This window comes from Bacillus rossius, chromosome 18 (genome assembly GCF_032445375.1).
Source record: "Bacillus rossius redtenbacheri isolate Brsri chromosome 18, Brsri_v3, whole genome shotgun sequence".
Lineage (NCBI taxonomy): Eukaryota > Metazoa > Arthropoda > Insecta > Phasmatodea > Bacillidae > Bacillus > Bacillus rossius.
This window is the reverse complement of record NC_086345.1, coordinates 28,093,736-28,120,778: the sequence shown is the minus strand read 5'-3', so window position 1 is coordinate 28,120,778 and position 27,043 is coordinate 28,093,736. Positions and strand designations below refer to the sequence as shown.

Sequence of the window (27,043 nt, the reverse complement as noted above, 5' to 3'; positions counted from 1 at the left end):
GCTATTAGCTTTATTTAAAACTTTGGTTGTGATGCAACGCTTTGTATTTGTTGCAAAGCTTTAAAGCAATGAAAGCCCAAGATACGCTCAAGAAAATTTTTTTTAAATATGTTTTTCTTTAATAAAGTTGATGACTTAAAAAGGTTGCATTCAAGTTAGCTCAAACGAATGCTCAACATTAACACTACGCATGGCTATTTTATAACACTTTATTGAACGAATTTATACACTGGGCCCCAACTGGTTAATCACTTCCATCAAACTTAAGAATTTGTTCAAACGTGAGTTAAAAACGTTTAACGAAAGCAATTAAACTAACAAACAAACTCGAAGACACGGTTGCCGACGTCTCCGTGGTTTCATCGCATGATCGTCGCACCGTTATTTTAGGGCCAAATTTAAGGGTGCGACCCGTACGGAACGGCACGTCTTCTACGGGCAGATACGGTTATGTTTAGAGTCCTGCAAAACTCGCGACTTCATTCGGTGATAGGCTAGAATTCAAGCACATAAACATCTTAAGATGATTTTGCTACTGGCTTGCAGTTTTATCCGGACGAATCTCAACCAGTTACATAAACCCTCAAACAATGGAGGATCGAATCACAGTCAAACCAGCTGGGACGACTTACAAGTCGGCAGCCCATAATGAACTTGCGTTGTTTGCTCCGAGTGTACAGGGGGTGTGTGCGGTCTATCCTGAAGGCCATCGAAACCGCGAATTTTGCAGGTCTCTAGTCATGTCGCATCCGTCTGCGAACGGTGTGCTGCCACCAAGACGGCCGTCCCGCCGCGGGTACCTTGGAGCTCTTCAGCGGGATGCTCTCGGTGAGGCCGGAGAACAGGTGGTGCTCGTTGGCGCACAGGATCAGCGCCTCGGAGGTGCTGCAGTTGTGCAGCAGGATCACGTGGATCTTCTTCCTGGGACAAGGGAGCATCCGTCCAACTCTCAGAAACCATTTGGCCGCATGCAGAACATCCACACGAACACATACATACATACACACACACACAGATACAGTAGAGTCCCGCTAATCCGAAAATCTGCCTAATCCGAACCCCGCTAATCCGAACAGGGCTAGGACAAAAAATATAATTTTTTTTTATAACTTTTAAGAACTAGGAAAAGTAAAGAAAATCAATTTTTTTTCAAGTAATGTCGTACATTTATTAATATGTACATAAGAAACATATATTTTAGCTATTTCACTAACTGAAAAGAGAAAAATAAGATTAAGTACATACTTAGTACTTAAATACATATGTACGTATTGAAAATTTTTGAATTTACTTGCATACTATTTGTAGAATTCATGTTATGTACAGGATTGACAAAAAACAAAACGTAAAAAAGCAAACCATTATCTAAGAGGCAAAATCAGTAATATTCCTTTGACGCAATGTACTAAATGGGCTTGAAGATGCAATATTTCGCCAACACCGCATAAACATAACATCTGGTGGGGTTGCATCGGCATGTTGCTCGACGTAGCGCAAAGCCAGATCAAGGGCGCTGGCTGCGGCAGTGTGAGAAACAACATCAGTCGGAGCGTTCCCTTCCTCCTCACTGTCGTCTGCATCGAGATCAGTTGACGTTCCCTGCGCAGATGCTACGATATCTTCATCTGTGGCCAGTCGTCAATGGCCGTCCACTTTTCAACGCACTCTTCTGCCATTTCGCAACCTGGTACATATTTGACATCAGACACTAATTACGCCTCAATAAGACAATATATGGCATTAAATGACAAAAATAACGCCTAATCCGAATTTTCGCTAATCCGAACAGGGTTCGGTCCCAATTAGTTCGGATTAGTGGGATTCTACTGTATAGACATGTGTGTGTATGTGTGTATATGGACGGTCTCCAAGTAAAAGGTAACAAGTCACATTTTGGCGATTTTTTAGAGAACAAGTCACTTAAACTCTTTAAATATACTTAGAATATGTAATGCATTTTTAATCATTGGCAACTATGTTGGTAAATATGTTGGTAAATGAAAGAATAATGCAAGAAAAATTTAAGTATTTAAATTCAATTTTTATCCAAGAGATTTTTTGTTTCTCCTGCAAAAAGTGAATTCTTGACTTGTTACCTTTTACCCGGAGACTGTCCATACATATATATGACACACACACAAACACATATAGAGATATATACATGGAGAGATAAACAGAAAAAAAAAAACTCACGTATGCATTTCAACACATGCCGAGTATTGGCTAGTATAATTATGTTTAGGGGTACTCAAATTTCGTTAATGACAAAATCGCGAAATTTTACTAACGATTTTGGAACTACATTCTAAGCACTTACAAATGTGTTTCCGATCACCTATTTTGATTTTAAAGCATTTCGTTTTCACAAAATAACTGGCAATGCCGTGAAATTCATTACTATTCGCGATATTCTTGTTATTTTACGAAATATCCGCGAAATGTCAGAATTTTAACGCGATATGAATATTAAGTTTCACAAAAATATTTTTGAATATCCACACTATCACATACATACATACACACAAAGATATACATGGAGAGATAAACAGAAAAAAAAAAAACTCACGTATGCATTTCAACACATGCCGAGTATTGGCTAGTATACTTCAGACTCGTCCCGGTCGCTGGCCCCGGGAGGAGAGCGCGCGCGAGGGGGGGGGGGGGGGGGGGGACACTCGCCTGTGCCGCAGGTCGTTGAGGTCGCCCGCGAAGTTGACGTCCCCGGAGATGAGCACGACGGCGGCGGGGCTGCCGTGGGTGTCCGCGAAGCGCCGGATGGCCTGGCGCAGCTTCTCGTCCGCCGCGTTCTTCGACGTGGACGACACGTGGATCAGGTTCACCTGCGGAGGGGGGAGGGGCTTGTGCGATCCGCCAGCGCCAGTATCTCGCTCGCTGTTTAAAGGTTTTAAATGTGATTTGTCACCACATTATTTTGTCAGCTGTGAGAAGTGTTCATGTTGTGTATTCTTGACCTTTCGTTAGCTCAGAACATTTAGTCGACGTTACGGTGTGAAGAACTTTGCCTCAGCGACATTCCCTTCCTGCAGGACTCACCGAGGCGCCCGCTCACTAGCGTACGTGTCTGCGAGTATCTGCCATTCATGAACTTACTTGATATCCGGGTCAACAATTTGAAATAATCAATTTGTTTGTTTGTTACCGAAAAAATACACCAGGTGGGACTCATTCAGAAAATAAAAAGGGGTGTTGTCTGTAAAGTCGGTTTACGGACGATAATTTTACGTGATGACGTCGCGAGAAAACATTGATGAAAATTGCACACTTTTTTAATTTTCAAATATTATTTAAAGTATTTTGCAAATTTAATTTAAATGATTTGTTTAGATATAATCACAAACAATTAGTTAAAAGAGCCCGCCTAAACCTGTTTGATGATATAAAAGATTTTCTCGCACGGTGGTTGGCCGGTTCTTGCACGCTCTGCTCAGGCGGAACGTGACAATTTTTCGTGCGTGCAGCCGGCGTTCATCGATTTATAAGATGTTATCACATCCATGAAGCTAAAAAGATAAAGTGAGAAACTTAGAATTTTTTTCAACTAAGTATTTTTTTATATGTAATAAATAATTTATGATTATGATTTAATTATTTAACCATTTGGCCCAACAAATTATGGATTTTTCAAACTATTGGCTTAAGAAAATACATCGTCAGGTTTTTTATTGACTTCCATTTTACACCACTCTAATATGGTTACATTTTTTTCTGTATTTTGGCACCTAATTTTCCGTGCAGAAAAAAAAACATTTTACCCTACGTGTGAATTGAATTGAAACATATTCAATATATGCGAATATAATTTAATAAAACATCCAAAGTTGTTTTTAATAAAAAAAAACATCACGATTCCAAAGAAGCCTAATTTCAGGACTATTACAACCATTTACGTAACAGTGTCATTATTATACAAATTCAACGAAAAATTTAAAATAATAAGAATTTTATCTAATAGTATTCGCAGGAACTGGCTAATTTTATTAAACTCAAACTTTTTCAGGGATATGTCTCGTAAAATCACAGCATGTGAAACCAAGAAATCGCATGACCAGCCCACCAGCCAATGTGGAAACTGCGATTGCTCCTACACCATTAACCAAACCGTGACTGCTCTCAAACCACCAATAGCAATTCAGGCAGCTCTATGTGCCTGGAAACTGTGATCGTTCCCCATAAAAACCAATAGCAGCGCACAGAAACATCCCGTAAAATCACATCACGCGATGCCTGGAAACCGCACGAACCAGCCCACCGGCCAACGTGGAAACTGCGATTGCTCGCCACACCGCCGTCGGCCAGGCCTCTCCCGTTAAACCGCGAATGCTCCAAAACCGCCGACGGCAACTCGGCTTCGGCCGCCGTGGACACGCGACCTGAGGAGATTCCCGGCACATCGAGCCACCGGGCACCGGGACGACCAAACGTGAACACATGATCAACTATTTCAAGGTTTCCCGAAATTCACGAGTGAGTGGCCATCCTGTTCCAGGCATATGAAGGTGCCCGCCTCGTCAGGGGTGTACGTGTGTTAGTGAGGCGGGATGATAAGCGCGACGCTCGCTGGTGCTTCCAGCGCGGTATAGCCTCTAAGCGCAAGTCTCTGAACTGGCGCGCAGTCTTATCGTCGGCACAGGATAACTGTGAAATTTGAGCGGTGACCGCAACATTACATGGCGGAGAAATGAAGATAAAGGTGTTATGCAAGCCCCTTAAGTGCTTTCAAGAATCTGTACTGATTGTTTTATGCCTAAAAATTACTCTGGAAACACGCGTTTTAGGGATTTTAACGCTTCTAAAAATACAGTTTAAAAACTTAATCCGAAATTAAAAGTACTTTTCGGGCCTCAGCGAACTCTTAAATGCTATTCGTAAATAGGCCCCACTCGGATATCTTGAGTAGTTTTGAAATAGCGTTGTTTTTCCTAAAGCTCTGCGCACCGTGTGTGTGCCCGGGTAGGCGGGCACATCGAGCCACCGGGCAGCGGGACGACCACACGCGGACACGCGACAGAGGAGCTCCCGGACAAGTGGAGCCGCCGGGCGACGGGGGCGGACACACCAGGGGGAGCCGGCGGAGGCCCACCTGCGCGTCGTTCAGGTCCCTCACGAGCTGGGGGCTCTCCTTGGTGACGTCGCACACCACCAGGAACTCCGCCTCCTTGTAGCCGGCGAAGAACCTGTCCCTGATCGCCTGGACGATGGCCACGGCAGACCGGCCCTTCGGCACCTGTCCGGGGGAACCACGAGCTTCCACCGGCAGCACAGACAACCAGGGGCGTAGCCAGGGGGTTAACCCCCCCCCTTAGCACAAACTCATTAATTAATTTCTTAATAATCACTCAAACAAATTTCATATTAAAAATTAATAAAAATTTTACCATTACAATATTTAAATTTAAGTACCGGAAACTCCTAAAATAGCAAAATTTTACACCTTAAAATCCAACCCCACGCTTTAATACGGGGGGGGGGGGGAGAGAGAGGGGGGGGGGGGGGGCATACTTCTTAACACCCCCCATACACAAATCCTGGCTACGCCACTGCAGACAACACTTCTTGCGTTTATCTTACCGCCATTTCCCTTTTTTTTTTTTTTTAAAAAAAAACAGGAGATTTTGGTGTTATTGTTCGTATTTTTTTTACTAGCACACTACCTGGCCACGAGTTGCTGTATGTTCAAGAAATTGTACCAAAATTATTAATTTTAACTCACGAACACATGTTACAGATACTTTATAGTACTCAAAGGAAAAGAAAGAAAAGAGAGAGCACAGATTTTTTTTTATTTGTTTGAAGTAGGTGTGCACACACACACACACACACACACACACACACACACACACACATATATATATAAGAGAGAGAGAGTCATTGCTCTATCTCACTACATAACTGTACATCTCCACCTCTCTCTATATCACACTTGAAAAAAATTTTTTCTTGACATCCTGACATGTTATCCAATCATTCTGTAAGTGGGCATTGTGATATACTTCAAGTAGTTTATCAAGGTTTTGTTAGATGTAAATTATAAATATAATACAGTGATATATGTAGTATGTTGTAAAATGGGTTGGACGATACAGGTTAGCTAATTTAAATCTCACGAATTACCAATTTAAAATGTAGCTTACAAGTTCACCAGCCAACAAAGGCCATCGAGAACCATTTGATGTCAGATAATTATTTTTTTTTTAAATTTCTTGTAAATTATTTCATTTTTGACATCTTAACCTAGGTTCGGATGGAGGGGAGGATTCGACCCCTCGCTAGCAGCTCGTTAACCCGTGGAGCGCACCTGGCAGTTCTCAATGTCCCAGAAGACGCCGATGGGCGGCAGGGGCAGGAACCGGTGGTAGCCCACGGGACTGCTGTCGCTCTGGGAGCTGCCCCACGCGTCGGGCGGGCGGCCGCGGATGGCGACGGGCGACGAGCGCGGAACGGCGTCCCGGCCGCAGTCCGACAGGCTGTCAGAGTCCGAGGGGCAGAGGTGGGGGGAGGCGGACACGGGCCGGGCGCCCCGCCCCGCCGGGGGCACCCTCGGCGGGGGCGGGAACTCAAACGGAATGTGACTGAGGGGGGCCGAGACCGGCGGCCCGAATGTTTCCTCCGTCTTTTCATCGGTGCGGATCCACCGCGGGTCAACGGTGCGCTCAGACCCTGCAACGGAAAGACCCAAACTTTTCCACGGACACACGACAACATGCAACCCACGTAAACATTCAGGGTGTCTAGTTGAACCTACGTCAGGACTTTAAATCAGTTTATTTATACATAAAATAACGAAATTAAACATACAAAATTGATACCCCTCTTCAGACATAATTTCCACATTATTTGTTTGGACAGTCATCAAACTATAAATATCTAATGAATGACTTTAAACTGGAGTGACGAGCTGATAAAGAAACTGCAAGTTAGCAAAATGCTGATAGAAATTTAAGTTTGGTTCCAGATCCAGGAATGTTTTATGTGCTACTTCCGTGACTTTCATAACACGTAGCCAGCCTTGCATTGCTCACTAACAGCGGCGTAACTAAGCCAGACGGCAGAATAACCTCTTAAATTTTCCTACACCCCCTCCCCCTCATCAAAAAATAATTACTTGAAAAAAATCATATTACTATAAAAATATTAAAAACATTTGTCTATACATTGCAGTGGATGTAGCATTTTAATGATTCAGCGCATCATTCTTCGATGATTTTTTTTCCCTCTTGTAAGCTTACGTAATAGAAAATACTTTTCAAAACTAGCATATTTAATAACTATTCAATGAGACTGACTGATGTATGTAACCAGTTCTTAAAATACCATGCTTCATTTAAGAACCTATGCTTTGTGGTTAGAAAGCCTTAAATTTGTACTTTTTAGTTTATTTGGTTATGTATCTCAGAATAGACACAACCGTGTGCGATGCCACCAAAAGTTTTTAAGGGCCCTGTCTACTTGAGCACGCACAAAGTGTGCAGAGTTTCGCAAAAATTCATGCTATTTGAAAACTGCTCAAGCAATCAGAGTGGTGCCAGTTTAAGAAAGGCGTTTAAGAATACGCTGACAGTGAATAACTAGTTAAGTTCGCGTATTTCGATTGTAAACCATATTTTTAGAAGAATGAAAATGGATAAAAATTATGCTTTCAAAATAAATTTTAAGTTCTTTAAACGATTCATGCAATGAGGAATTTTGATTTAATAATACTGCAATAGCGTATGTCCACGAAATTTTACTGAATCATTAATTTTAAGGCATGAACCTGTTTGCCTGATACTTTATAGTACTCAAGAGACTTGCATTACACCTTTATTTTCTTTTCTCCATTGTATGTTACGGTTACCGCTCAAATGCACGACGAGAAGACTGCGACTGTCCACAGCCATGCGTTCAGAGGCGATACCGCGCTAAAAGCACCAGTGAGCGTCGCATTTATCATCCTACCTCACTAACACACGTACACCCCTGACTAGGCGCGCCTCTTAACGATCATTACTAATTTATGAAAACAATATTTTTGTAATTAAAAAATGGTCACTGCACTGTACTCATATCATGCACGAGAATATTCCAGAGAGTGTTAAGTCACTACATCATTAATTGTACACCATTCTGAATACCAACCCTTCCATGAGTAGGTAACTTCAAGACAATTTTACTTTTTACATTAATCGTATTTTATTAATTTATTAAGTTATTCAAATTCCTTTAAACCACATGATTAGCAACTTCACACTATCAAATATGCTATTTATAGTTCCCTGTCCTTCACCTTGGAAAAGGTTTACTGCATTAAGGGAAACACTGTCGCTTAGAAAAATTAATAAATATTGAATTCACTTGCCTATCAATGACTGGTAAACCATACTGATCACTTCTAAACTGACATTCATATGTTTTGACATGTTTTCTTCTTCTGATATATCTCATGTTGTCTCCTGTAACAGAAAAAAAAAAGAGCACGTGATAGAAGCTAAACTTCTTTGGCAATTCAAACTGTGCGTGTTCCTGTTTCTTCAAACAATTATGCCATTTGGAACATGCCAAAACTTTAAATGAAATATGAAATTCACAACAGGTAGCACTATCTATGCAGCAAATGAAGAAACTGTCTAAAAAAAACCCCCTCTCTACGCTGCTGGTTGAACAAGGAGGAACGCGAGCGCGCTGGTAGCAAATATAAAATACAAGGCACTCACAGCTGACTGTACAGGATACCTATATCTATTTTCTGACATTTATGCATGTGCATACACTATGACTTATTCTTCCGTTCATCTATCTCTCTCGGTTCTATTTTTTTTTTTTGGGCTGGGGACGAATCATCGCACAAAGAGGAAAACGAAAATGAGCCCAGCGAAGTATAAAGCATAATTCTCTATTTGAATATCTTTGGCCACATACCGGTACTTATCTGACGAATTCCCACCTGAAAAATACATAGATACTTCAGCATATCGGTATTCCCTCCCATTCGATTATCGCAGTTTTTACTGATAACATCCCAGTCAGATTAGACTAAAAAAAGAGACAGAAGGTGTAAGAGAAAGACAGACATATGTAACCGAGCAAGGAAAAGCAGGGTTACTTAATCATAGTTGTAGGAATAAATATTGTAGCAAATGGCAAGGCAGTGTTTTGGGGTAAGTCCCCAGCTAACAGAATTACCCTAAGGGTTTTGTGATGTCCTGAGTTCATCAGTGGTGTGAGGGCCGGGCCGAATGGTTGCACCGTCTCGGCGATTGGATTGTTGTGATAAGAATAAAAGTGAAACTTTATTTCGAACGTTTTCATTTGGTAATCCTCATTAACAGTTTCAAGCAAATTAACAATCTATACACCCCACTACATGCAACAGTCATCGAGAGATTTTTCGAAGGGTTTTTTTTTTTTTTTTTGTGTAAGGAATATCCGTCGTCATAGCAGGGCACGACTGACATGTTACACCCTTAGTAAATGCAGCCACAATGTAGATGATGCATTTCCAAGGGATGGAATACATCTGAATAATTTTAGTGCCAGCACCACCTCTAGACAGTTAGTCATACTAATGTTCACATAGCCATCTCAAGTCGTGATATCTAAGAATATTCAGCAAAACTTAAAATAATAACCAATTTAAAAAAAAATAATTTAATTGGTCATGTTGTTATAATCAGTGATCAAAATCAGTGAATATCAAAATATTAAAATACTTATAATAATGAGCATTAAATACCGTTTTAAGTTTAAGTTCACATTTGGGAAATTTTTATTAACATGTTTGTCTATAATTGAGTTATATTGTTATAATGTTTTAACCATGTCCTAATTCTAAAGTAACATTATGTACGAACAAAATAAAACACGATTCGGAAGCTAATGTTGTGGAGACACATTGTGGATGTGTGTTTTGCGTCACCAGAAATCTTGATTTTTATTGAACGCGTGTAGTGATGCCAATGCAACCCTTTTGAGAATACAGAAACGCAAAGATGGCTGCATCCACGATGCATTCCTAGTGGCTCCCTTAGCTACGGAGTCCATTAGGCTAGTATTTGGATGCAGCTATTGTTCTACCTGTGATTGTCATAGTTTTACACTTTACACAAGATAATAAGGTGAAAAAAGAAATCTGTGGTGTTAAGCCTGGATACTGATAAAATTTATTTAATTATATCATCCCACTTTATAGTTCCAGTATGCTGCGACTTTCAACTTTTATCAACAAAACATTTCCGAATTACCTCAGAAATGATATAATCCACTAATAAGTAAAAAGTTAATACTGAAGGATATTGAAAAATTACACGGGATTTTTTTTTTCAAATGCAATGCACTTTTCCAGAATGAGCAGAAAAAAATTACGAAGTAATTAATTGCACTTAGGAATTTTCAAGGTGTTTTTAGCAAGTAAAATTTAACAGGTATCATAATTCTTATTCTATTCAATTTACTGGAGTGAAAAAATCTCACGGTGAGATGAGTGGTGAATCACAAAGAAAAAACCTAACCGTCTTAAAACTCTGCAAGACTACTTCGTTAGCCACTCTTACATCAATTGCCTTCGGATATCACAATTTTATTTATGGCCATTTGTTTCTGCATGTGTACGTTACAAATTATTCAAAACAAACAGATCATGATTACAGTATCTTAAAACTAATTTATGGATTAAACCAACATACTAATAAACGAAAATTCTAACATACCTATGCCCAACACTTAATAATACAAACTTCGCCACATTATCTGCTAATAAGCAATCAGAAATATACAAATTACAAAAAATACTAGCAACACAAAGCAGCCATTTTAACAGCTTGACACTCACTTGTTATTTCTTCTACCTATTTCTTCCACAACGACTGCAGTAAAATTACATTTATGTTTTGACCAATCATATTAGTTAAAATAGACGTTATTTCCTGTCTTTTCTTCCCATTGGACAAAATTCAAAATATTCTTTGATTTTTTTTAACATACGTTCGTGGTGGCGGTATCTTTTACGATTTATTCTACCAAGAACAATATTTGGCGTTCGTCATTCCAGAAGAATTAAAAAGTGCTATTCAAATCGTTAATTAATAAAACTTTTTTTTACAATATTTTATAACCAATAACTTTTAAATTCAATATATTTCTCAAAAATTATCCACAAGTTTCAACTTACAAAACTTACAAACTAATGAATCACACAGCTTGTATTGGGGGAGTAATATTCATCATCTACAATAAGTTTTTATTATACAAAAAAAATTAATCAGAATTATACTACACTACTCCACATGAAACGTTTGGACAGTTGCCGTGATATTTATAAATCCTTAGGTCTTCTTACTGTGCCCTGTATTTATATTTACAAAGTATCATTGTTTATTCATAAAAACAAATTAATTTATTTAAAAAAATACTAATATTCATGAGCATTTTACGCGAATTAATGCAGATTTTCATCTGCAAAGGGTTCATAAGAAAAAAAACTTTACAGTTAGTTAGAAATGATGGTTTTAGATTATTAAATAAATTACCATCAGTTCTAAAAAATATGGACCAATATAATTTATTTAAAAAGGAATTATTTTTTTACTTATCACATAAGGCTTTTTATAATATAGATGATTATGAACAGGAGGTAGCTTCGTAATTTTTTTATTTTATTTTATGTATGACTTTTCTTTTATTTATAATTTCTTTTATATATAATATATAAGAGGTACTTATTAATGGAAGAGCAGCTGTTATATTATATAATTTTAATTTTGTAATGCTTTTAATACTGTTCTTGTACCTGTTTATGTGTTAGTATTTATGTTTATTTGTAAAAAATTTTTGACATATTCTATATCATTGTATGGTCTATTGAATGAAATAAAAAAATCAAATCAAATCAAATCAAATCAGCTACTATTGAGTTCAGATTTAATTTTCTGTTAGGTTTACTAAATAGTGAAAATCTAAAAGATTCGTAAGATATTACTAATGGTTACATTTCCAAACGGAAGGCAGCAAGTGAAAAAATTCTTTAGCTAGTCTCCCTTTTCAATGATTTCGTTGAGGCCACTGAGAGCTGCTGAAGGATGATTATACTTTGTCATCTGTTTTGGAAACAGGTGAAGTTACTATAACCATGCGAGAGGTAAGGCAGTCTCAGCAGAAGCAGTCGACATGGTTTATGACTCGATCGTACAGGTGGAAAAAAAGGTTTTCTAGACAAGGTGAAAACATGTTACTGAAAATTGATGTTCCTTATAATGGTAAATACAAAATACGAGAATTGAAAGAAAAAATAAACCTACATTACTCTTAACACAACGCCCCGACATATGGACCTACAATAGTAACCATAGGCGACATGGCTTCATACACATCTTCTCTAATATTCTGCAAAAATGTATAAGCCTCAAAGGGGTATACCATTACTTTAGTGTTCGTGGTTTGTAAAAATTAGCATTCTTGAATGATGAAAATAATGGTTTTTAAAATACATAAAAATTTTAAAAAGCTCACATTAAATTTAATTACAAAATATAAGTTTTTTGATACTTAAATTATGGTATTAAATATCGCGTCAAGGTCATAAGAGAGCTTATCAACTTTTTTAATGTAAGAGCAAAATTATCAGTGATAAGATGACAATGGTTAAATAATTGATTAATTGCCTGCCATTATTATCAAGATAGATTACTAGAAAAATTTCATCTTTCAACTCTCAGATACACTTTGTCCTGATTTTAGTTCGGAGAAAGTGTGCCAAATGTGATAAAATGTTTTCTATTATATTTTGGCTGTTTCTGTCTACAACATGGACACTAAGTGAGTAAAGGCTGGCCATTTAAAATAAAATGCTATAGGCCTACTATTGAATTCTTACATAAATTTCAAGGAGTTAACACTTGTCCATAATACTGTTTGAAAACGGTTTAATCTTCATCAGTTTTAGCTATGAAAGCTAAATTAAATAAACATAAAGTAAAATTGAGAGATACCTGCAAAAAATTAAATTGAGTGTGCAAACTCCAATTATATAACTAAATTTCCAAAAGAGTGAAAGGTAGCTATTCCGTAGCTCTTAAATATGCGGATTAAGATAACAATGATTTTCATGGGTTGCATGCTTGTGTTTTCTTTTTTAGCGGTAGAACATTTCTTTAGACTTTCTTCAGTTACAGAACGTCTACTGAGTGAAAATGTGAGGCATGGCCTACGATTACTGAGAACTAACACAGAATCTAAATTGTTTGGCAGATTCTTTAATGTAACCGTTCTATGCCATTTATTGGCAGTGTAGGACTGAGTGAATAGCTTGAGTGTGATTGGCCGCCCTGCATCGTGGAATATTTTGTTTTGTTCGATCCTGCCATTTGGAATCACATGTTCCATCCTTCGTAGCAAGGCCGGATGCACAGTGGCTGACGGTGCGAGGGGTTCTGGGTTCAATCCCAGGTAAAGCATTTGTGTTAATCTACGTACGGCAATTTGATCGATAATATGATACTGAAAAAGGCTTCGTATAAGAAATGAAATGATTGTATGGTCATTGGCGCACGGCTGTAGGCCAACGAAATTAATACAATGAAGTGTGTTCCATTATGTGGCCAATCAGTAAAGCTATCTTGAGTGTGTGAGCTCCTAGAGTTTGTATTATACACACCTGGTTGCTTCGTCACGTTTGCTTTTTCTGGAATGTGACAGTAGAGTTTTACTAACCATGAACATGATTGATGTTCTTGTGAGTAGATGAGTTTTCTCGGTGTACAATGCCGTCGTCCGGGGTCTCGGGCTCGAGTCCCGGTGTGGCTCCTAGTGGGAAAAGGCTGTTCCTGCTACGTATTGTCCGGGTGGGCGCCAGACTAGCTCGGTTCTAGTCGTGAGTTTGGGGTCGTGGATGTATGTGCCCCTGCGTGGCCCACTAGGGCCGGCGGCAGTGTTGCGTGAGATGATTTTAAATAAGAGACGTGGAATTGAGGTGGTGGTGTCGTACCTTTTATTCATAGGAACGAGTCGTACACAATACAACACTCTACAGAGGTCCCCGGGGGGGGGGGGGGGGGGGGGGTTTACTCGTTATTCCGTGGCGCCGTATTGTTTGTGTTCCGCGTTACGTGGCCTCGGATGCTGTTACGTCTCAGACGTCTCACTGGGTACGCAGGTAACGTAATTTCGTAACACAAAGGCGGGACACAAAATACACTGAATTAAGGGGGCGCGCACAGGTTACGTGGCACTCGTTACTCGGGTAACGTAATTTAGCAATACAAAATACGGGATACAAAAATACACTGAATTAAGGGGGCGCGCACAAGTTACGTGGCACTCGTTACTCGGGTAACGTAAGTTAGCAATACAAAATACGGGATACAAAAATACACTGAATTAAGGGGGCGCGCACAAGTTACGTGGCACTCGTTACTCGGGTAACGTAAGTTAGCAATACAAAATACGGGATACAAAAATACACTGAATTAAGGGGGCGGACGATTGGAGACGGCCAATCCCGTATGCAAATGTCTCGGCGCGGGTGTTGTGCCCACTATGGTGAAACACGCACCGCAATTAAGTTTGTCCAAGTTCCCTTGCGGGTTTGTGGTCAGCGCCGTGCGCGTGACCTTAAATAAAGTTCTGTAAGTTGCGGGAGGCGGCCCGTGCCGTATACTGAAGAGCAGCCCCGCTGACCAAGTGTGGTGCGGGGTGTCTTTAAATTGATGCGGCCGGATTAGGTCCTGGACCGAAAAAAGGGACCGGGTACTCACGGAGAGGTTAAGTAATAAAAGGGGTTCTGTTAATTAGTGACTATATTTACCGGACGTTACTTTCGATGAAGACAAAGGATGTTGCCTCTCCGTGGGACGTAGGTCCGCCCCGGTCCGTGAGCTGCGCTGAACTGCCGAACTGGCATGGCGTCCGAGGGAGGCTCGGCCTCTCTCGCGCCAGGCGTGACCTCATTACGCTAGACTCCAAACGGGTGTGTCTGGAAGAGATTTTATTGTCGCTAAAATCCTAATTTAATGTTTCAGGAGGAATGGGTACAGTTCTTCTCTTGTCTACTCAGGTTTCCGCGGTTTTGCCTTTAATTGCTGTTCGGCTCGCCTGACTCGGGTGGGCCATGGCCAGGGGTGTGTTCCGTTAGCGGGAGCGTATACTGGCGGGTGCAGGTCGGGCTCTGGGGTGGTCGTCGGCCAGACGACGTCAACGTTCATTTCCTACCTTACCCCCGCTGTTTACCACCTCTGTTACGTCTAATTGACTCCAATTCTTGTCAGTTTCTTATGACCTTGGAGTTCGATGAAATGTTGAATGTTATATCCATTGTTTTGTATTTCAGGTCGCGTGTCTGCGGGGAAGGATTGTGCGCCCAGGCAGTATGGTGCCAGCAGCATGGTTTGTGTGTGCAACGCTACCTACTGCGACTCTAGAGAGCCAATTGCAGAGCAGCATGTGACCGGCGGGTCCTGCCTTCTCTACACATCCACTAAGGCCGGCCTGCGTCTCAGCCCCTCCCTCCACACCTTCAATGCCACTGGCGAGTACAAGACAATAGATAATGAAATACAAAAAGATACCATAAAAAAATGTGCGAATTCGGCTTGTGACAGTTGAAATCAAAACACTGTTACCGTACCTTTGTTCAGTTTATGCTATTGGGCCATAGTTTCCCGAATGACTCCGAGCCAATGAGAGATCCTCAATTGAAGAAGCATCGAATCACAGGCAACCCTCTTATTAAAGCCATCTTCACAAATCAGTTAACAATAAACAGGGAAATTTTTCTCACGTACACTTTACTATGTACCTATTGTGAATAAATGAAACTACAAATGTCAGGAGCCAAAAAGCAGTTGGTATTTTTCCTACATTATTCTTTGAAGTTGTCCATTTGAGCACCCTAAACCATAGTTTATTTTCCAGTTTATAAGCCTTTAGCCATGAAACGTGGCAGTGCTGTTCCAGGCGGCGAAGGAAAGGCCGTCACGCTGCACGTGGATCGGAGCAGCAAGCACCAGGAGATGATCGGCTACGGGGGCGCGCTGACCGACTCGACGGCCATCAACATCCACAGCCTGAGCGAAGAGGCGGGCGAGCTCCTGCTCCAGTGAGTAGTTCACTTGCCCGCCGCCCCAAGCCTCTTCCTCCTTGTTTGAAGGTTCAATAAGTGATAGTCCCCTTCAGAGATCACCGCTTCAAAAGTGAATAAATACCAGTGGTGAACCTATATAATAATAATAAATGTTTGCGTGGAGTTCACCCTTGACAGAAGTAAAATTCTTGCTAATTATGTATAGATAAAGATAGATTATTAGTATATTTTTATTGATCAAGAGATAATAATTGAAATTTGAAAGAATGTGGGTATGTTCTCAAAAGAAAAAAAAAATCCTTTTTCCACGCCTTATACTCTCGCATCCGTTTACTGGTACTTTTTGCCTCCTCTTTCGGCGGTTTATTCCCACGTTGCTTTTGATAATACCTCGTATCTGCTTCTGCCTCTTTAGTAGTCTGAATAAAATGAAATAACAAAAAAAAAAACTGCAAGAAAACATAAATTACACTTATAAAGTATATCTCACAAGTCTGGAAGTCTTTTTGACATTTCAAATCACAATGTTCACACACACCCGAATAAGAAATAACACTTATAAAGCTAACCTTTTAACACTATAGATTTTTTTTTACATTTTCAATTACAACATTTGCATAAAAGATGATGAAGTAAATTGCACAAATCAATATTTCTTTTCCACATGAATACATAAATTATAGATACTTTAAATAAAATAAATATGTTATGGATTCGGCACATACTATAGGCAAATTTTAACAATTGGCTCTAGATCTGTGGGGACGCGTTAAGATAAGAATGCTCACATCTCTAACGCACTTGTTCTTGAAGGGCAACTTGGGGGTAGAAAATGCCACTAAATGATAGTGTATCTAGAAATGAAGAAGGTCACACGATGGTCGTAGTTGTCTTTGAACGTCTGTGCGAGAATCTAATACTTGAACCACACATAACGAATCTGGTTTACTTTGGTAAGCTGGCCCACTGCTCTCTCAAGATACTGTGGACTATCACGAGGCACCAATAAATGGTCAAGGGGGAGAAGTGATGTCCCAACCCATGCAACCCACCAGTCCCACTAATTGTCAAGTCAGTGATGTTGGCCAGTGAGTAGAGATCCTGACAATTCGCAGTATATTTTACCACCAGGCTGCCTTTAAACTTTTAACACCTGGGCGTTTATTACCTTCGAGTGATTGTACACTAGGTGGGGGGGGGGGGGGCGGGAATGAAGCTATAACAAGAATGCTTTTCTTTCTGATAGGCCTGTTTTTGGGGGGTCTGAGGGAATTGGTATGGAATACTCCCCTCCAAACCCCTAATCACTTCAAAGATAAGAGGCTATAGTAGTTACATGGTTTACAATATTTGTCAGCCCATCCCGCGCCCCTCTGAATCAGTTCGTGTTGGCGCGCCGCAGGTCATACTTCGGCGAGAGCGGGTCGCGGTACAGTCTGGTGCGCGTGCCGATGGGCGCCTCGGACTTCTCCACGGAGTACTACTCGTACGACGACGTGGCGGGTGACACCGAGCTGAAGCACTTCGCGCTGCGGCCACTGGAGGACTACAGGCTCAAGGTGATGGCGCCCGACGCCGCGGAAAGCACTGGGTCCGCCGCGCGCACCCATGCACGCAGCCGGGTGTGCACGGTCTGGACACACTGACTTGTGCACACCCGGCCGTGCACGCGACCATGTACACCACTTTCTTTCACATTTCAATTCTCGTGCTGTAAACTTCACAATGTGCAAAAAGTTAAAAAAACATTTCTAGATGCCCATTTATAAAATATGCAAGATGTGAACACGCTAATCAGACTTCAACTTATTTATGTTTTCGGCTCTCATTTACATCTTTTATAGTTTAAAGTGAAATGTTTCGTAAACTGTAAAATAAGCAGACATCATTTATTTGAAAGACTAGATTTTTTTTATCGTGTACATAATGTTTTCGCACATTAAACTATCGCACAGTAATTTATAGATTTTCGTGTAGTCTGATGGAAAAAAAAAACTATAACTGAATCCTTTCTAAACTACTACAGAAGGGGTTTTATTTTATTTTCATTTGTAGCAGGTTTTATTAATGTGCTGCAGTGTTTCTTGCGAAGTTTAAAAACACAACCTCAAGCCTCGCCATCCGGTGGTTCCAGATACCGTACTTAAAGCGCATCCGCACCATGACGGGCGGCCGGCTGAAGCTGTTCACGTGTCCGTGGTCGGCGCCCTACTGGATGAAGGACAACGGCACTGCCTTCGGCCGCAGCGCGCTGCGCCTTGAGAACTACCAGCCCTGGGCCGAGTACTTCGCCAGGTGCGCCTACCCCCACGTACTTGCGCTGCAGTGCGTCCTGTGAGCTGGGCCCCGTTGTTGCTCGGCATGGACCTCCAGAACAAACAATGGAGTTAGGCCCATTCTACAATGGCACTGAAGTGGAGACGGATCCCCCGAAACAATACTCTATAGCATCTGCTGCTTCCACAATGCACAGAAATGTAACAAATGGCAACCAATGAGATTGCGTTTCAAGCTCTCACAAATTATAATTTAATGATATTATATATTATGCTTCGAGCTCATAACATGGACGGAATTTACAAGTATAATATAATATGCCACAAATACATAATACAACAATAGATATTCTTGTACTTGAAATTCTTTTAAAACATTACCAAACATTGCCATTACGACAGCCAAATGCTCAGCACTATTGGTCGCACAGAGCTGAGTAAACGGGAGAGCTCAGCATTGCCAAGCTAATATGTACGGGTCCGTCTTACTCTCGTGCCTTTGTAGAAACTCTGTTCCACGAGATCTGTCTCCGTTTCCATGTCACTACAGAACAGACCTTAAGAACTTTAAGGAGATGTGACGAAGTTTAAGTTACTTTCTTCCTCGCTATCGTCATATTTCAACACCCAATATGTTGCGGGAAAGATGGCGCTTGACCAAGCCTAGTAATAGTTTGACTTCAGACCGCCTGCCTTAGCAAATGTTAAAATGGTCTGCATTCCCAGAGTGCCAACTAGTGGAGTGTTGCATGCACTACTATGCGAGTTCTTTTCCCAGGGATGGTTGTGTGGCCATTTGGCTCGAGGCAGCGTGTGAAACGGCTCAACAAATGCCTTCCCCCCCCCCCCCCCCCACAAGGGCCCAAAGGAGTCGTCAGCTACTGGGGACGCTATTTAATTATGAAGTAAAATAGGAGGATCGCAAACTGGATTTATTTCACAGTGACTCTTGTACATGATGCTATCGCTTCACACAGCAGCACCTGTTAGCCAAGGACAGTGGCCGAAATCTAACCAGATAAAACCTGAACGCTAAAGATCGAAGAGCTTTCACTATAGTTGTGAAAGCAAACGGTAGGCTCTTGTTGGAGAGGTCGTGGTGACCAGTGGTTGGACGCTTGCGGCAGGTACCTGGAGGAGTACGCGCGTAACAACGTGACCTTCTGGGGACTGACGCCGCAGAACGAGCCCAACCAAGGAGGAGTGCACCGCGTGCACATCATCTCCATGGGCTGGACGGCGAAGCAGCAGCGCCGCTGGATCGCGGAGCACCTGGGGCCCACCTTGCAGCGGCGGGGCCTGCTGCCTGGCATCAAGCTCATGGTGTACGACGACAGCGGGCTGTACCTGCCGCGCTACCTCGAGTCCGTGAGTGTTGCCTTGCCTTTGGCTCTCCATAACCTCACCTCATTTTCTCTAGCAGGTTAAGGAGTCTGGTCAGAGACAAGGGTCCAATACTGCGGAATCACATCGCCTGGGCTGGTCCATCTGTTGGGAATCTTCAATTATAATAACGTGTTGTAGATAATGCCTTTCATTTTCATATATTTGATTCGTGTGTAAAATACAAGTACAAGTACAAATAATTAACTTAAGACCACGTTAAACTCTAATATTTACATCTTTAGCTATATTTGACAAAAAAAATTGGAGTTAATTTTGGGCCAAACAGAGCTTCAAAAATTTTTTGTTTCATTAATTAAAGTTGAAATAATAATGTCAAACATGTTTTTAATCCTGACACACTATATGAAAGCTTATTATTGGATTGAGCAGCTATAAAAAAAATTTAATTCTGTAGTGTGCGAAATCTGTATGGTTGTGGCGGACAGTAAACAGTCATTCTTAGTCGTGGTTAAGCAGGAATGTAGGAATGAGGTCAACTATACCCCTTAATGATAGTGTCAATAGCTATGGAAAGAAAGAATCTCTTTGACCCCTCATAACTTTAGCCCTCCAGGGTTTTCTGTGTCCCTCTAAATATAGAGGTACTTTGTTTGTGGTATTTCATACCAGTCAAACAGGGTGTTTTTCTTTGTTTACCCGGCGCTCTTACATGCCCCGGGTCCCCCATTGGCATGGGTAATGGATCATGCCGTACAACCAATCAGAGATTGTATAACCAGATAGTTGGCTGTTTCATTAGCCCAAGACTCAGCACTACTGGCGCCGAACGCCGATCACCCACCTCATTATGGGAGCCCTCAGAACACCCAGAATACCCGTGGTCCGGTCGAGGCCTATCCAACCTCTCCTAGCTTTCCAGGCTAGTAACCGGAGCTGTTTCGCCGCTCACTATAGCAGAACGTCCTGCTCTCGAACCCTGGACACTTCTGTCACAGATCCTGAAGAGCAACGTGACCAGGAACTTCGCTTCAGGAGTCGCCATCCACGCCTACCATGATGATACCCTAAACCCGGAAATAGTCGCCAGCCTGGTGAAGCAGTACCCAGACTTGTTCTTTCTGTACACAGAAGGAGCATATCGTAAGTACGGAATCAGGAATACAGAGTTTTCCAAACAAAAAAATTGTCAACTCCCATTGTTGTCTATTTCATAGTCCTATTAATACAAACTTTTAAAGTAAACTAAATATAATCGCTTAGCTAACTATACCTCCTAGTTAACTTTACAGGAGGGTCAAAAAAACTTCTTATTTTCAAGTACGTTAATTGTGTATTTAATGTAATGCTATTTTTATTTTAAACATTGTTTTTACTATCTATAGAGAATATTATCCAGGAGTGGAGCATTACTTTGGGGGTTATTATATATATATATAAATCCAGACTGTGCTATATAATTGCATTCCAACAAATTTCATTTAAATCGGGTACATTTTTCGTAACTATGAAATTCAAACTCATTTGTTATGTATGTGCACAGTGAAAGTGATAATGTGGACCCAGATCCATTTACAGTTTTACACTGATGTGTCGTTGTGGAACGGCAGTCAAGTGTAGCCTGGTGGTGGGGTGTACTGTGAGATGTTGGCTTAGTAGGACTACCAGCCGTGTGTGTCCGCACGGGCTGAGAGAATGTCGTGTGTGCAGTACGCCAGATCCAGCTCCAGACCCTCGGCTCCTGGGAGGTGGGCGAGTACTACGGCAAGAGCCTGTTCCTGGTGAGCGATGGCGCCCGGCCGGTGGGGGCGGGGCGACTCTTAACCGCCCGAAACGTACCAAGTATTGTAGTAGGGTCGATGTGGGAAACAAGACAAGAAGCGAGCGAGACAGCTGGTGACAGCGAACCTGGCGGCACGGGGTGTACTTAACATTTTCAAGTGCCTGAAACTACATCTAGCGGCGTGGTTGTGTAAAAAATAGCTTGCAAACAATGTGGTAAAGTGTGTCGCGCTTCGCCAGTTATAATTGGCCAGAGTTTTCCATATTGTCCTATTACGATATTTGTATCTAACCATGTAGTGTTTAAAATCGACTCGAAAGGTAGCACTACTATAGCTAACCAGTCCTTTTGTAAAATCATAGACACCATTATTACTTACAATATTAAAAAAAAATTGTTATTACATTTGGTTTGTTTACAGCAATGAGTTACCACCTGATCGCTTGTATGATAACAGAAGAAAATGAAATTAACGGGTATAATATAGCCCATAATGTAAAGAAGAGCTGTTATTATAATGAAAAAACCCTTTCAGTATTCTGACAATGAACAAAAAAAAACGTAGACAATTGATTTTTTAAGCCCTTATATCGTCACACACTCTCGATCACATTACTTTATTGTAGATTCATAGATGGCAGTGTTATTGGTGATTGAATGTGGGTACAGTAAAACAAAATTGAGTTTCCGGTCGTTCAGATCACATCTCTGCACTGTAAACACACTTTCGTTTCAACAAGCATCAACACCAGTGGTGGCTCCAGTAGGTAGACTGAATTATTTTGTTTGAAATATTCCTTATTGTATTGGAGCAGAAGATACTTTATTACATGAAATAGAAAAAGAATCTGGGATATGTTTTTTAAAGATATTTTGAAATTTTGTGTTTTCATATTTTTAGTATTCTCAGTGGTTGATTAAGTTTTCACTAACTCCAGTTAATATGTAAGGTCAAAATTCTCAACTTAAATAAAATTATGACTAAATAGAAATATCAGCTCAAAATTTAAAAATATATATATATATATTCTGTGTGTGACACTACTGGGAACAGAACCCGGATCACCTTGGCATAGTTTTACCACTTATAATAATTTTATTTTAAATAAAGTGTTCTTGAAAATTTATCTGTAGCTGTATGTCTTTGGGCATTTATAATTTTTTATGGTACTAGTTTCGAACAACACAAACTTAAAACCATCCCATGCCCGGAACTCGAAACTGGGACCCCTCACACAGGAAGCGGGCGTTACCTCCAACTGTTCCACGGGGGTTACTCCCAGTGGAGGATCCAGGATTTTGGTTTGGGAGGGGCTTGACCCAGCTGAGGCTAGGCTTTATCAAGGTAAACACTAAAACAATAGTGGACCCAGATGCTTTTGGAGGGGGCTTGAGCCCCTTAGCCCCCCCCCCTTTTCTGGATCCGCTACTGGTTACTCCGACACACCAGTAACAGTAAGCAAGGTCTCGCGATGGCGGTGTGTGCAGTCCGCCAACAACGGCGTGGCCGGCTGGACGGACTGGAACCTGGCGCTGGACCCCAGCGGCGGTCCCGTGTGGTCCGACATCCCCTACAACGCGCCGGTCATCGTCAACTCCACAGCGGACGAGTTCTACAAGCAGCCGTCCTACTACTTCCTCGCGCACTTCTCGGGCTTTGTGCCCCCCGGCTCCCGTCGCGTGGGGCTGAGCGGGGCGTCCGGGGAGCTGCGAGCCGTGGCCTTCCTCGCTCCGAACAACACCACCGTAGTCAACCTCATGAACCTGTGAGTAGCCTCTCTTACACCTGACACCACCACCACCAGCAGCATGAACATAGGTGACCTACCTTATTCCTGAAACCCCCAAGTCAATTTTATGAACCTTTCAGAGGCCTCTGATTGCCTTGACATCACCATAGTCAACCTCATGAACCTGTGAGTAGCCTCTCTTATCGCTGACAACACAACCGCTAATGGCATGAACATCTTAGTGACCTACCTTATTCCTGACACCCCCAAGTCAATTTTATGAACCTTTCTGAGGCCTCTGATTGTCTTGACATCACCGTAGTCAACCTCATGAACCTGTGAGTAGCCTCTCTTATCGCTGACAACACAACCACTAATGGCATGAACATCTAAGTGACCTACCTTATCCCTGACACCACCACAATCAACTTTATGAACCTGTTAGAGGCCTCTGTTAGACTTGACACCACCCTTGTCAACCTCATGAACCTGTGAGTAGCCTCTCTTATCGCTGATAACACTACCGCCAATGACATGAACATTTAAGTGACCTACCTTATCCCCGACAACACCACAGTCAACTTTATGAACCTGTTTGAGGCCTCTGTTAGACTTGACACCACCCTAGTCAATTTTATAAACCTGTGTGTGGCTTCCATTTTCTTTGACATCACCATAGTCATTGTGATGAACCTATCAAAAACATCTGCTAGCCTTGACACCACCCTAGTCAATGTCATGAACCTGTCAGAGGCATCTGTTTACCTTGACACCATCCTAGTCAATGTCATGAACCTGTCAGAGGCATCTGTTAGCCTTTACACCATCCTAGTCAATGTCATGAACCTGTCAGAGGCAACTGTTAGCCTTGACACCATACTATTCAATGTCATGAATCTGTCAGAGGCAACTGTTAGCCTTGACACCATACTATTCAATGTCATGAATCTGTCAGAGGCATATGTTAGCCTTGACACCATTCTAGTCAATGCCATGACATTTATTCCTTTCGAGTCATTAAAAGCAAATTGCAACCACCCTTGGTTTTGTTCTTCTAGGTGGGCGTGTCCCAAAACTCTTAAGATGCTCTCTAAGTTTTCCGTATTAAATTTTCATTTAAGTTTTTAACTTTAAGACTGAAAGACTGATTTGATTAATTAAAATGTTTGTTTATAAAACATGTTTAATTTTAAAACTAGCGTTACCTTATTTTGAAGTAAGCCCCATTGTTTTATCTTTCACCATAAACATCCTGTACTGGGTGCTGGAATTCGTAAAGGCTCTGCCACACTGTCAAACTATCGCTTACAACCCCTTCCAATACTTCCATTATGTTGTGTCAAATAAAGTTGCAGGGTAATGATGTTATTAGCGCAGCCATGTTTGTTTGACATGTAGAATGACCTGAGTTCTAAAATAAGTTGGATGTTGGATGCAATCGGCCAATCAAAATCGTGCCTAGCAAAAATGGAAATTATATCTGTTTCCGTCACACCACATCCTTAAAATGGCGAAGAACACACCGGTGATTAAAGAGGGTGTGAAAGCGGAATAATTAAAATTAATGTTAATATGATTGTCAAATGTGAAATTATTTTATATGTAAAGAGAAAATTATGTTTTCTGGAATTTAACTACTATGTAACGAATATTATCTTTTGAAATTTTTTTTTTTACATATTTAATAATAATTTTTTTTTTAAATAGCTCAACAGTTCAAAAATTAAAACCAGCACTGTGATGCATTATTTAATTTCGAAATAAGATTAAAATTGAAATGTTGTAGATAACTAAGACCAAAAATAAACTTTGGTAGTGTTACATGTTTTTAAACATATTTTAGGTTATGTGTCCAAATATATTTGATGGAGAAAATTGGTAGCCATTGAAGTAGTCATATGTTTTTTTGACTTCAGTATTATTTATTAACATGACGAGTTTTGCGCACACTAACTCCATAACTTCTTACCTACATGGAACTGAATTTGTTGTTTGTTCTTGTTCTAGGAGCAACAAGACATTGACGACTACCGTCAGTGACAAAGAGAAAGGCCGTGTAACTCTCAGTCTCCAAGCCAGAAGCATTCATACTCTACTGTACAAGTGAAGAGCTTACAACGAATGACTTCAACATCCATTTGTTCTATTTTTTTCAAAATTATTTGTTACTTAATTAAACATCCAGACCATGCCTGTGATATGTACAATAATACTAACTGTAACTTTTTGTTTTGTTTTGAAAATAAACTGTAATTTCAACCTGCCTTTCTGCTTTTCAATGACTCCGATGCAGATGTTATCAACAGCTTGTAACTTTTATAAAATTATTTTGAGTTTTTGGTGTTTTCTGAAGTGCCAGAGGCGTATCTAGCTCGTGTGTAGACATTGAACACCATTTAAACAGAAATGTCACAGGTTTAGGGGATTCACAAACATCAACAATGTGATATCTCAGAACAATGTAAACTAAAATACTTGTGCCATAAGCTTTAAAATTGCTCTGACTTAATGAATGGTTCACTGTAAGGGATGTAATGAGAAATGAACGTTCAGTATTCCTTTAAAGTGTGTTCGTCAACGAGTCGAGCTATTTAAAATCACCCGCACGTCCGTCAAATACTTTTTCATGTCAATGCTGCCAACAGACCAAAAATATTAAATGCTGGTAAATATTTATATTATTTAAATACATAATATTTACGATCATGAAAGTTAAGGACTTAATAAATATTTAAATTCATTTTCTTTATGTTCATTTAATGGAAGCAGCTTAACAAATAAACATACCTAAAACCCTTATAAAACAGTAAAGGTCCCCGGCAATAGGTGTCTTGCTAACATTTTGGAGGTTATTCCATTCGCCCGGCCATCGGAAGTAAAAGCTTGGTAAGGTTTTGACGGGACGGAATCTTCCGGGACATCTGATTGGCCGCAGCTCACGTGATTGGCAGACTGAAGGATGTGACGGATGATTGTCAGTCCAGCTTAATCTTATCTCGTATGTAGATATACGTGCAAGATTAGAAACAGACAGGCGACGTTAGGTTTTTTATACAAAAGCTGATAAAGTTAATATATTACAGTCGGGAACGACACAAACCACATCATGTTTAGAGGTTACACATTCAACTGTTTTAATTCTATCGTTACATACATACACACACTCGGGCATGTGCGCACGTAATGGTCACAAGCCAAACTAGTCATACTATTTACTAGGTTATCTTGACAAAAGCAAAAATAAAATAAAAATAATAGATACTGTTACAAAAGGTTATTATAATTATTATGTAACGTGTGTACCTCCGTACACACTCAGAATCGACAGTGCCCCTAACACGTCTGTGGATGCCGCCCGCGCAATCACAATTAGCGCGGGGGCTTTGAACGCTGCGGCTGGTGGTCGGGCTTCTTCGGAAGCGGTCGGGCGTCATCGGTGACGCACCGATTCGCCGGAAAAGGAAGTCGACCATCGTTCCCCCAAACGTACGCGACTACTCTGTTCTAGCCTGGTAAGGAGTTCTGCGAGTATAAAAGGGCAATGCTTCGAGTCAACAGAAGGCAGATAAACTGGGACTTCACCGAGGCCTATTTCATGTCATAAACGTCGCTAGAGACAAGTTAATGAAGATAGTGTCGCTTCGCAAGCATAAAACTCTGAGAGCAGTTGGAAACTAAAATCAAGTCTCAAGTATGAAGTCGTGATAGGCGAGTGTAAGGCAACTTCCGTGAGGGCGAGCGAGTGGGGCTGGAGAAAACATTAAGAGAACACTATACGTAAATACCGATAGCCAATTTCAACGGATACCAAATTAGTTAATTTTAATGTGTACTTACCATG

The 27,043-nt window shown here is 40.9% G+C and overlaps 2 protein-coding genes across 4 annotated transcripts in view; one reads left to right on the top strand and one right to left on the bottom strand.

Annotated features, from left to right (window-relative positions):
* Positions 1-10,819, bottom strand: part of LOC134541302 (meiosis regulator and mRNA stability factor 1) — a 66,920-nt gene extending 56,101 nt beyond the window's left edge. The window contains exons 1-6 of one of the 3 annotated variants that reach the window (XM_063384630.1): positions 10,704-10,819; positions 8,357-8,450; positions 6,317-6,678; positions 5,102-5,245; positions 2,676-2,840; positions 801-917 (exon numbers count right to left, since the gene is read on the bottom strand). In XM_063384630.1, coding sequence (XP_063240700.1) covers positions 801-917; positions 2,676-2,840; positions 5,102-5,245; positions 6,317-6,678; positions 8,357-8,417 — 849 coding nt within the window. In that variant the 5' untranslated portion in view covers positions 8,418-8,450; positions 10,704-10,819. Of the gene's footprint in view, positions 1-800; positions 2,504-2,675; positions 2,841-5,101; positions 5,246-6,316; positions 6,679-8,356; positions 8,451-10,703 lie in introns of those variants that run through there. The other 2 variants (XM_063384627.1, XM_063384628.1) reach the window with 2 other exon arrangements.
* Positions 10,820-12,639: 1,820 nt separating this feature from the next.
* LOC134541328 (lysosomal acid glucosylceramidase-like) lies at positions 12,640-25,467 on the top strand. Its single transcript, XM_063384737.1, has 10 exons — positions 12,640-12,807; positions 15,317-15,514; positions 15,943-16,084; positions 17,472-17,628; positions 18,204-18,364; positions 19,473-19,713; positions 20,688-20,832; positions 21,400-21,470; positions 22,961-23,238; positions 25,210-25,467. The coding sequence occupies exons 1-10, from the start codon at positions 12,759-12,761 to the stop codon at positions 25,307-25,309; spliced, it is 1,542 nt and encodes a 513-aa protein (XP_063240807.1). The 5' UTR covers positions 12,640-12,758; the 3' UTR covers positions 25,310-25,467.
* Positions 25,468-27,043: the final 1,576 nt, after the last annotated feature.

What these genes read in the sequence shown, in the direction of transcription:
- LOC134541328 (XM_063384737.1), top strand. Translation starts at nt 12,759, where the DNA reads ATGTTTTCTATTATATTTTGGCTGTTTCTGTCTACAACATGGACACTA. An exon ending in TGCCGCGCTACCTCGAGTCC is followed by an intron (nt 19,714 to 20,687) that starts GTGAGTGTTGCC and finishes CTTCTGTCACAG; the next exon opens with ATCCTGAAGAGCAACGTGAC. An exon ending in ACGGCAAGAGCCTGTTCCTG is followed by an intron (nt 21,471 to 22,960) that starts GTGAGCGATGGC and finishes CGGTGTGTGCAG; the next exon opens with TCCGCCAACAACGGCGTGGC.